Here is a 12,431-nt window from a genome sequence, read left to right on the forward strand (position 1 = left end):
TTTATCAATTAAGTGGCAGAAAAAAAGAATAAATTAAGGATTAACTATTACTGGATTATTGGTCTCCCTGAGAAATCTCAAAGACATGCTCCTGAGAGATTTCTTTTGATAGTGTCTCATGGGGACAATGAAACACCTGAGTACCTGAAGACTGTATGACGGTTATTACAGCAGGAAGGTCACCAAGAAAAGAGACTCCTGAGGTCAGTTACTTTGTCCTACACCAGCCTAGATCCTCCTGTGCTTCGGAGGTGCTCAGAGCTAAATACAAAGTGGACTATCACGAGTCGGTACTTGCATTCTTCCAGGCTGACAAACTGCCTTCCTAACATGACATCAGAGAAACTGAGCCTTAAGACAAAATGGAGCCACATTTGCTGTCTTGGAGTGGGGAAAGTATCTCTTGTGTTTTCCAGTCTTTCTGCAATTTGCAGAATTTACAAATATATTTCTGATTCTGCATAGGATATGTCAGTTGGAATAATAGTGGCTCATGTTATATTTTTTTCCCACTTTACAGGTATGTAACACATACATTTCATAACACAGTCAAAGCACTGCAGTGAATCTATTGTCCCAGGGGGGCTGAAGCCTAGCTAGTGGAGCAAAATTTTGCTTCGCTATCCATCCAACTTTGTCCATAGGTATTTGTCTATTACAGTACTTCTGCAGAATGCATTTGATTTAGAAACATTTATTCACAGAAAGCTCCATCAAAAAATCCAAATATTTATTTACGCATATATACTACTCGATTCCTATCATCGCTTATTGCTAGCTTGCAGTAACTAGCAGGTGGTCTTCTGGAGTGACAGAACTTAGATCAATTACAGAATGATTACTTAATGGGGTATCAGTGCAGCTACCTTCTAAACAGAATGAGAAACCTAATTCTGCCTTGCATTTTAAAGTGCTTGTCATTTTCCTTATTTTTGAGGTATGATAATTCCACTGTGTCAGTAAGCCTTATATTCACAGAACGGTCAGGGTTGGAAGGCACCTCTGGAGATCATCTAGCCCAACCCCCTGCTAAAGCAGGGTCACCTACAGCAGGCTGCACAGCCACGTCCAGGTGGATTTTGACCGTCTCCAGAGAAGGAGACCCCACAGCCTCCCTGGGCAGCCTGTGCCAGGGCTCTGTCACCCTCAGGGTAAAGAAGTTCTTCCTCATGTTCAGCTGGAACTTCCCGTGGTGCAGTTTGTGCCCACTGCCCCTTGTCCTGTTGCTGGGCACTGCTGAAAAGAGCCTGGCCCCGTTCTCTTGACACTTACCCTTGAGATATGTATTGATAAGATCCCTCTGAGCCTTCAGGCTGAACAGGCCCAGCTCTCCCAGCCTTTCCTCATAAGGGAGATGCTCCAGTCCCCTCACCACCTTCGTAGCCTTCACTGGCCCCTCCCCAGTAGTTCCCTGTCTCTCCTGAACTGGGGAGCCCAGCACTGGACACAGCGCTCCGGGTGCAGCCTCACCAGGGCAGAGCAGAGGGGCAGGATCACCTCCCTGCACCTGCTGGCCACGGTTCCCCTCATGCACCCCAGGATCCCACTGGCCTCCTTGGCCACCCAGGCACACTGCTGGCCCACGGGCAACTTGCTGTCCCCCAGCAGTCCCGGGTCCCTCTCCGCAGAGCCGCCCCCCAGCAGGTCAGCCCCAGGCTGTACTGCTGCACCACATTGCTCCTCCCCACGTGCCGGACCTTACACTTCCCTTTGTTGACCTTCATGAGGTTCCTCTCCACCCAACTCTCCAGCCTGTCCAGTCTTGCTCAAGGGCAGTGCAGTGTTCTGGGATATTGACCACTCCTCCCAGTTTTGTATCATCAGCAAATCTGCAGAGGGTGCACTCCGTCCCATCATCCAGGTCACTGATGAGTAAGTTGAACAGGACAGCACCCAGTACTGACCCCTGGGGAACACCACGAGCTATTTGGTCTTTACACCTTGTGATACTATTACTTGTTAGTGGGAGACAGCACTGTCTATGGAAATTAACAGAAAATCAGAAAGCTTGTCCCCTGGCAATGCCACAGACTTGAGACATAATTGCGGACATTGAAAATGACTTCTCTGCCCACACCATCTTTCTGCATTTACATTTTCTTCCTCAGCTACATTCTGCATATCCTATTTAGACAGTAACGGCTTCGAGGCAGGAATTTTCTCCTATTCAACAAAATGTATCAAAATTTTAACTAATGCTTCTTAATACAAACAGCAGCACTAGCAGCTCTCACATTTACTGTTACTTAGTGTACTATTCCTCATTTGCTGTAGTTCACTTCATAAAAATGCCCTTCATGTATGCTTTGAGGGTATGTACAACATTTTAGAAAATCACAGAAGAAATAAGTCCATGCTGAGATTCCCTTAAAAAAACCCCATGGCTTAAATCTCAATTTGGTATATAAAACTGTTTGTGCCAAGTAAAATCCTGGTACATGTTTTAAATTATTCAAGTAACTTCTTTTTATTCATATGAAAACTCAACAAAAAGTAAAAGTCCTTGTATATTTAGATCAGCACCTGCTCTCAGTTAATCAAATATTCTAACAGATATGCAGGAAATAGAAAAAATAATCAAGATCCATTAATTAGAAGAAACAAACTATAAATTTGAAATATTGTTTTGGCATTAAACCTTGGTTTTTCATAAAGGAAGAAACACAATCTTTTTGCCTCTGGACATTGTATTTTCTTGTCTGTGTGACATGACAACAATAGGAATTGCAAAGTGTGCCAATACTCTACACTAAAAGTTTTAGACCACATAACAGAGAACAGGTTGTCTGCAAAACAGACAGCTAAAAAAAAAAAAAAAAGTTAAAAGGGAATAGCAGTTATGTCAGTAAGGGTATTTGAGTTGAGTAATATTGGATATTACCTTTTGTATCATGCTTTAATATACAGGATAATGTTACATCAGTTATGTTGCAGGTTATCCCAAATTAATTTAAAAATATGGAGGTTTTTTTCCATTCCCTTTAATATCCTGATTTCTTATGTTGGGTGTATAACATGTCAATAGCTTTTAATGATGCTTGTAGCTTGACGACCTTAGACAATTATGTGATAGATGAGCTATGGTTTGGTTCAATTCCTGCATCCTCTGTGTGCTTCACGTCTGGATGCCTGCCACCAGTTTTGTATATACTGAAATTCACCTTTTCTCAGTTGGTAACAATACCCCTATTGTATGTATTGTATGTAAGCAGTTCTCTCAGCAAGGGAAAAAAAAAATTGGATAATATGGTTTCTGGATTTAAACCAGGAGATGACTAGGGCACTCTAAACTGCTAAGAAATATGTTTCACTGGTTCTACCTACAACTGGGTTCCTTGCCTCCAGTGATCCTTTCTGAGTCAGTCTTTTATTTAACTACATTCCCTCTCATTGAGGCATGATGTAACAGCAATGCACAGTACATCAAGTTGAAACACAAACCCTCAGCTTTGCTTCTATTCACCAGGGGCTGGGTGCATAACAGTTCCTGAGCTCAGACCCTGAAACAAGAAAAGGGATTTCTTACATTGCTCCTAATGATTCCTCTGGTTAATTCAGGAATGGCATTGATAGTCCCCAGGGAAAGCTACACTTACTTTTTCTTAGCTGCTGGCATGACTGCTGTAAAATAAAAGCTTTGAAAGAAATTATGGAAGGAGAATCTTTACACTAATAGAGAGTCCTCAAGGAAAAAAGAAAGTTATATGTTACTCTATATCACCACAGGTGTTCCCCAGGGATCGCCAAGAGGCTGCTCAGATACATAAATATTTGCTTAAATATCTTTAGGGAAATTATCTACATTTATTTTCAATGCCCCACACATTGATTTCAAATAACAGTTACCTTTAAACATGGCCTAAAATACTAATTGAAGCAAATTATTTCCGTAATGAGGTTTACTGCTTTGCATCCAGATTAAATTGCATAGCATCAACATCCGAATCTTGTCCAAAAAAATAAAACTCATCAACAACCAAATAAAAGACCCTCAGCTGTGAAGTCCTTGGTCTGTTCCACTACACACATTATGCCTTCCTTTTTCTTCTTTCACTTTACTAAAATAGGAAAAAAACCCAATTTTTAAAACAGAACTTTCAAGAAACAAAATTTGTGCAAGCTCTCTCCCATTATTTTCACATGCAAACTAATTTTTCTTGCAGTTATGGTGAACGTGTGTTTATTACATCCTAAAAATACAGAGCTATCCACCAGTTAAAAAGTCAGCCTTTCTCAGATGTAATTCAGTTCATGAATTACTTCAGCTCCAGAGCTCTTACTGGAAGCCTGCACACACTGAAGGAATTAGTCCCAAAGTATTTATCATTTTAATGCAAAAATATTTTAAACGTTTTTATTACGTAAATCCTTGAAAAATTAAGGATCATATCTGGACCTGAAAGCAATAAATAAATTCTTTCACTTTACTGGTTGAAAGGCAACATGTTCTGTCACTTTTGGGAAGTCACTACTATGTTTTCAGCAGCCTATGGGAAATATGTTTGTCAAGTTCAGAAAGGATAAACTTTTAGCAAAACACCACCATCACAATTGGCACTAATTGGTAGTTAAATTGACAACTGGAACTGAAGCATCCTGACAGCACCAGAGGTGGGCCCTACAGGTAGAAATTGAAAACCATTTACTAAAGCAATGTTGGAAAGACTAAACGATTATAGGGCATCTGTGTAATATCATGTGGAAGGCTCTACTTAATTTTTCATACTGTCACTTCAGCAATTTGCATGCACACATGGAAAACATTTCAATTAATTGTGAGAAAGATAAAGTGTTTAGATCAATATATTGAATAAAAGTACACAAGCTTCTAATTCTTCACAAACAAACAAAAATTCTCAATAACAGCTACTTTTTTTTCAGATTAGAAATCTTTGTGGCTTTAGAAAAACATGACAAGGAAATTTAAGCAAATAATGTTAAAGTAACATCAGGGGATCCAAATGCCTAAGCACACACAGTGAAATCATATCCCCCCATATATACCATTCTGCTTTTCAACAACAACAAAAAAACCTAAAACAAAAATCTCAACTCAATTCTTTGATATTATACCATGCTTATTGTCTATGAAGTCTTAAACTTAAGATGTTAATCACATCACTGAGGTGTCCCCACCTCAGTAAAGAAAACACAGAGGGCTCAGGTAAAGAAAACACAGAGGGCTCAGAAGGTGCTTGGTGTTTTGCAGGTTGACCCTTTACCATGCAGGATTCATAAGTACCTTGACATTATAATGCATTCCTTTAAGTGCTTACCACATTGGTGGTCCATACTGGTACCTATTATGTGCCACTTTTTTTACTCTCTTACCGTAATAGTGTGAAGCAGAAATAAAGGAAGCAACTGATGAAATGCCTTTTGGTTATCACCAGTGCAGTTGTATTAGCTGACATACAAGTGTTGAAAGTTGTGACTCTACTTAAAATGTGTTTATGTCATGCCCCCAGACTAGAGATAAGGGAGCATGAAAGTGTTCAGCCTTACCTAGTGATACTCCCAGAAATATACAGCAATGAGATTTTGTAGTCTGAGGATACGTCTTTTTTGTCAACTCTAAGAAAAATCATGAAAACTATTTTATACTGTATTAGAGAATTTACATACCGTTGGCTCAATTCAGTCAAAATTTCCTTCTTTAAATTCATGCTTTCCAAGAAGAAATTTCTTTGAACTCCTACTTAATTAAAAGAAAAATAAAAACAAAACCCAAATCAAATTTGTGTAGGCTCAGGAATATTTTTTTTAAAAACCAGTACTTTTATCAGGCTTTTATAAAATGTTGTATAGTATATTTATTGTCTTTGCAGCAACATTTCTCAAAGAGCTTTTCTCAGAACTACTGACACTCCTGCTTACCACACTGATTTAGACCATATAAGCTGGAGCATTCTATGAAGTATATAGGCATCTCTTCTCCTTCAGAAGCACACAAAAGGCAGGGGGAATTAGTATTTTCCATGAAGAATACAGTAGCAAAATAAATGGTATGTTTCAGCTGCTGGGAGTTTATTAAACATATGTAGGAAAATTAGCGTATAATTATGGTTGCAAAACAACAACAAAAATCTAGGCCTTAGAAAGCAGCGTTGACTTTGCAACATTTCAGATACTAAATATTTTATGGCTTGCATTTAAATCATAGATACCAAAACATACAAGCGCATATTGGAAGGAAAATAGAAGAATCTATTTAATATGGTGTTCTGATTTCTGCTGTTCTAATGGTGAAAACTTTAATGATACATTAATGTAGGACCATGTTATACTCTGTGAAACTTATGCTAGGTCTATACTACACCTGTATTTCACAATGATTTCTTCCATTCAGGGAAACAACTTGTAATTCACACCTAAAGTAATGACAGCCTTAGTTGTATACATTACGGGTTTGTATCACTTTGAGTACAACAGTACTTTCAGGCAGCCATTATAATCACAAGCTCAATGCAGGAATAAAAAGGAAAGCATATGGAAAGAACTTGCTTAATTAAAACCTTGTTTACTTTGCATATATATATCACTTGTACTTCAACAGAACTATTTATGATTTTAAACAAGTAAGATTTTACCATTTCCTTGTTAAGAGATAAAATGTATGTTGGCAATGAAATCAAAGATTGCATAAAACATGTATAATGTAGAACATACAGCTTGAAGCTATTTATAAGTGCTCTCTGCATTTCCAGGTTCGGTTTTTGCAGTAGCACAGCCTGAAGCACTTAACCGTGAAAACATGATGCCTTTCTTCTACTCCTCCTACAGGAAAATTATTTCTCCTCTAAAGGCCTGAACCTAAGCCCCATACATCAAGTGAAAAATCTCCATTGCTCTAAAAAGCAGAAGTTGCCTAGCTCGCTCATCCTACAAGCCGTACAAACAAAATCTGCATTTATCAGAGTGAAGACACACATCACGTAAGTGAGAAACAAGGAAGAAAAACTCCACAGTTACAGATAAAAAATGTCTACCTGAGACTACACGACACTGAAAAGTTGACTCAGGAACGTTCTTTCTGAGTCTCAGTAACTCAATCTAGTTTGTGTCCTCCCCGTCCCGACTTTTCAAAGCAACTTCTCAAGAGCCAGCACAGCTCTTCTGCCAACCACAGGCCACAGATGTGACACAGCAGCTGTGCCTGTGAAAGATGCAGGTCTTCCTTGGCTTGCTCACTTTCAAATCTCTCATCACAAAGACTGCATGCAAAATATGCAATATATTACTTTGGGACTTGAAATTGGTAAATACCAAAAAGTCTGGGGAAGGTTAGGGGTTTTCTAAATAATTAAATTAAAAAGAAACCAAAAACTTTTGTCACCTTCATGCCTTCTTTTGTTCTCTCCACACATTGTACTTACAAACGACAACTATTAACACATCAAACTATCCCAGGTTTTTGCTTAAAAACTTCCATTAAAGTAGGTCCTATCCCATTTAAAACATCACAAACAACACGTTCCATAAAACAGGAGCTACAATTAGATACCCAGAACCTAGTTTCCTAATGCTTTTAAACACTATTACCTATTTCTTGTAAATTTGGTATCTGTCTCCTGTGAAAGAAGAGCAGCGTTTGCCCTTCCACAGATTTCACAGCGCAGCTGCCATGGTGCTGTATATGCATGCAGAGGAGACAGAGATGCAGCAGTGTGTATCAAGTAAAAGTTCTATCTAACTAACCAAGTCCACAGGGACGGCATGCAGTGTCACAAGACATATCACTCTACACTCCAATGAGGTTGTCAGCCACTGGGAGGCCTGCAAACTGCTGACAGCGCTAGGCAGTGTACAGAGTCCTCTAAAGCAGATGCACTCGCTTTGTAAAGTATGTACCTGTTTCTATGGATGAAGCAAAAAGAAGGAAATTAAGTACGAAAAGGTATTTGTAAATCTATCTTTCTGTATTGTATTGCTGTGAACAAAACCAAGCTCATTTGAAGTATGTCACAGGAACATGAAAAAGGTTACTTTGTAGGTTTCTCAAAATGCATATATACATTTCTACATGTACAGATCAAAACAATATGGAATTTATTACAATATCATTTGTCAAAATAAATGCAGTATTAATACAGACAAGAAAGAAAAACTAGAACGTTTGTAGCATTTTATGGAGAAATCTGAAATTCAGAAATCACCCTAAAAGTAAGATTCATACACTTTTTACAGATGTGTGAACTCAAGTAGAGCTGCATATTTTGAGTTTGTTCCTACTGAATATAAATATTAAAATTGATATTAAAAGTGCATATTGTTCAAACTCATTGCAAGAAGTCCAAGACTGAAAGCAAAAGATTTTATCCTGTCCTTTACTCAAGCCATCGAAGAAAATGACCACTCTTTAAGAAAGAAGTGACATTAAATACCCTATCAGTCTTACCCCAGATTCTTTCATTTATTTGAGCAAATACATTGGTAATGCATTTATTAATATAAATTTGTGCAGAATAGCAATAAATAAGTACCTTTGAAGAGTGTGTGGTTGTACTGCAACATTTAAAATTCTGAAGAAGGGTCTTCATGCCTAGAAGCTGTTTCTCTCAGAAAAATGGAGCAGCCTAATAAAATGTATTACATATCTCTATAAACCCTGTGTTGCTAAACTTTCGCTGTACTTCAGAAACTTTGGTATCACATCTTTTTAACTAATTGAATGAATGCTTAGTACACTCTATATGCCGCCTTTTATTTTGAAAGTGATTTGTATTGTTTATATTTATTATAATTAATCTAAATTTTCAGTTTTATTTTGCTGACATACATTTCAATTCCGTTAGAATCAAATGCTTCTACTCAGTGTCTTTCCACCCACTGACATAAAAAACCGTTATTTAAGTATCAATATTATTCTGAGCAGTTCTTAAGAGCTGAATTTTCAGTGGGCTTTAAAGGTACATTTGAGAACATAGATTCTGCTTGTGTGTATATTATTTCTGATTGTGAAAAAAAATATATATTTTTGTATTTAATATCCAGAGCACCTAATTACGTTGTACAATCACATTGTACAAATAATATATGACCACAAAACATACCATATACACTCTAAAATAGTGTAGAAATGGAAGAAAACTGCAGCCCAAACCTACATAACTAGATTTGCTTCAAGAATGTTTACTTTGGGACACTAACTGTCAATAAATTTGTTTTAGATTATACTAGTACTTTGAACATGTAAAAAAGCACATATAAGAAACACTGTCTCTATAATGTCAGAAAAGCACATATATGTCCAGAAAAATGCAGCAGATAGGTAGCATACATATTTGGTATCCACCATGTTAAGCCTCTCTACATCAATTCATTATATCGTATTTTAAAGAGTGTCCTTCTTTCAAAGGCTGGCCAAAAAACCCCCAAAGAAAATCAAGGTAAGTCAGAGGGCAAAAAAATAGTTGATAAAGAACGTCACAGAATGAGGGAAATATTCCAAGTGTGCAAATCCTTTGGCAGGGGGCAAAACTGAAAGGCTGGAGGAAGAGTGTAAGCAGAAAAGAGATGAGGAGGAGCTAGGTAAATGCAAATCTACTGTGAGTTCTGAAAAGGAGGTTATTTTTAACTTGCAGTGGATAAAAATGCGATGAGGGTGACAGAGGACAAACTATAGCCCAGCTTCATGAAGGAGGAGAGCATTTTGGTGGTGACATTCTGTATACCTTGAAGTTTCGGCAAGAGGGCTTGCTAAGAACTGTGACTGAGGGAGCTGCTGCTTTATAGTCAGGAAGAATTAAGAGCAGCTCTGAAAGATGTGGAGTACCTCTGTTCCCACTGACTACAGCAGAGTTTGAAAGCACCCACAATACTTGTAAACCTTAGGAAAGAAAAATAAGTCAGAAATAGGGATTATTTTTCTGGAGAGTGTGAAAAATTACAAGAATATTTTAAGCCATTTCCATAAATAAAACCAAGCATTTCTCCCTAGGGGAGCAAATGTCACTTTTTTCTCATTTCCATCTATATCATGCAGTGTTTTAATTAGGTAGACGTCTCAACAAATAGATTGTCACAGCATTTTAGAGTAGCTAATTCTATTCAAAATGCCAGCAGAAGATGGCATAATGTCTTCATTGGTTTGGCTTAGTTTAACACACCCACTTCTATTCACTGATGACTCAATTCAGGATATTATACTCACCAAAAAAAACTAATATTGTAGAAATATTAAGACTTGGATACACCCTGAAAATAGAAGTACTAAAAACTCAGGATTCTCCTCAGCTACTCAAAAGCAACTCGAAAAAATTTTAAAAGCTTGACCAAAATATTCTGAAAAGAATAAGGTGGATAAAATATTTTAAGATCTCAAGTAAGTGTATCACGATCTCTTTGACATTGTGATATGTTACTAACTGCAGAAATACAAATGAGAACAGATGTATAATACCTGATATAAATATAAATTAACACAGTACTCAAAATTCACTGGATATAAAACTCATTACACATTCTGATGCTAACTTTTGACTGGAAAGTGGCTACACTAGGGAAAATTTAGGAATGCACTTGATCTGTGTTTTCTTTAGCAATAGTTACAGCTATTGACAGTACCTATATTATACTATATCCTATTCCTTTAACCATAGAATTTCCAATATTTACATGAAATTAACTGATATCTGTAATTTCTGTTCACTAGCGATTTGTTTGGGGGGGTTTTGTTGGGTTTTTTTTTTTTTTCTTTTTTAGTCAATTTCAGTAGCCAGGTAATATGGCAATAATGTACCTGGTGATTTGAAGGGATCCGAACTTTAGTGATACAACGATCAAGTATTTATAACTGCTCACTATAGGCCAAACACCCATTTAGGAACAGAAAATTCTTTTCTAAGAATAATTCTAAAGATAATTAATTCCTGATGAATGCAGACAGCCTATGATATCTTTTTATAGAAAGTGCAATGCTGATTCACTGACTGAAGTTAGTACACACCAAACTACAGAGTAAGTTAAAGCATGGCACCAACCAACGGTTTAAGGCAATAGCCAAGCTAGGACACATAGAAAAACATTATAAACTTCCCAACTTTGAAAGTACATTACAAAATCTGTGACAACACTATTATTTCATATGTGTGCATATCAGGACCTCTCTAAAAACTAGTACATTGTAATATGCTATATATAACACACATCCTTTTTTTGTTTTTCAGATTCTCAGAACATAAATAACTTTTCTGTAACCCGGCTGGAAACAGAAAATGATCTGTAGGTGTAAAAACCTTTCTGAATGAATAAATACGAACATTTACAAAAGGCTGCTTTGGTGAAAATCTTCAGCTGACAGAGCTGAAGAGTGGTGACTAATATTAGTAAAGAAAGGAAGTGTATATGCCTGCATATTTTTGTCAAATGGTGTATGTGTAATTTTGTTGTAAATAGCAGGTTAGCTAACCAGGAAACCATAACCTAAAAATGAAATACCTTTAAAGCACAAATGTATGGATATTAATGAAGAATTTCAGAGTAACAGAGCACCTCAAATTTGAATTTCTTAGAAGAGTCCAAATGACTAAAGACCTTCACATATTATACATTTACATACTTGGGGGGGGGGGGGGGGGGGGGGGGGGGGGAAGAGGTAAAAAAAAGTTGTGCCTTACCCGGCCTACTAGTATTGGTTCAGGTCCAGAAAATTCTTCTAATACAAACATTTGATTCCAAACCCAGCCTCTCTTGGAACGGTTCAAAACTCTTTGTTCTTCAGTTAGCCTTTTTAGTCCTGTACTGAATCCACTTGGCAGTACTTGAGATTGATTCATTGGAGCCATATAAATGGAAGGAAGGACAGTAATCCATAATATTATTAATGGAGTCCATGTATCCATAAGCATTTCCGTTAGTCTTTCTGGCATTGTACCACAAGCTATGCAAATCACCACAGAAATGAAATTATTATTTTGCCTTCCTCCAGACTGTAGCAATCCAATTCATCATGCAGTACAGAACATTTACTTACAGCTCCTCCATGTGTTTACAGCACAGTCAAGGTAAAAATATTGTAGATTATAAAAACATGATCCATTGAGTTTTCCGATCATTAAGGATTCCTGGTGGGGGGGAAAAAAGGTTAAATTAGCTTAAAGATCTTACTTTTACATCATAAAAAAGCTATATTAGGTTTTAATTTTGTAGTATATAATATTAGTGCATATTAAATAAGTTCAAAAATATAATTTATTCTGTAAATTCTTTCACTGCCTAAAATAGTAAGAGAAGATCCAGATAAGTGATTACACCCACAAGAAAACATTTTACTTGCAGTTTGTTTTGAGATATGAAGACTCTCCCGGCCTCCTTGCTAGCCTCTACTTTTTATGTAGTCAACTGTAAACACTTAGCATGACAAATAATAAAAGGCAAACAAAATAACGTTCTTGCATACGGACTTACTCTCCTTTCCTCCACAAGAAAAA

The 12,431-nt window shown here is 37.1% G+C and overlaps 1 protein-coding gene across 2 annotated transcripts in view; it reads right to left on the reverse strand.

Annotated features, from left to right (window-relative positions):
* Positions 1–11,872, reverse strand: part of CDH8 (cadherin 8) — a 137,211-nt gene extending 125,339 nt beyond the window's left edge. For both annotated transcript variants that reach the window (XM_055819041.1, XM_055819042.1), the window contains exon 1: positions 11,619–11,872. In XM_055819041.1, the coding sequence (XP_055675016.1) occupies positions 11,619–11,870 (252 nt within the window). In that variant the 5' untranslated portion in view covers positions 11,871–11,872. The remainder of the gene's footprint in view (positions 1–11,618) is intronic.
* Positions 11,873–12,431: the final 559 nt, after the last annotated feature.

Source organism: Falco peregrinus, chromosome 14 (assembly GCF_023634155.1).
Source record: "Falco peregrinus isolate bFalPer1 chromosome 14, bFalPer1.pri, whole genome shotgun sequence".
Lineage (NCBI taxonomy): Eukaryota > Metazoa > Chordata > Aves > Falconiformes > Falconidae > Falco > Falco peregrinus.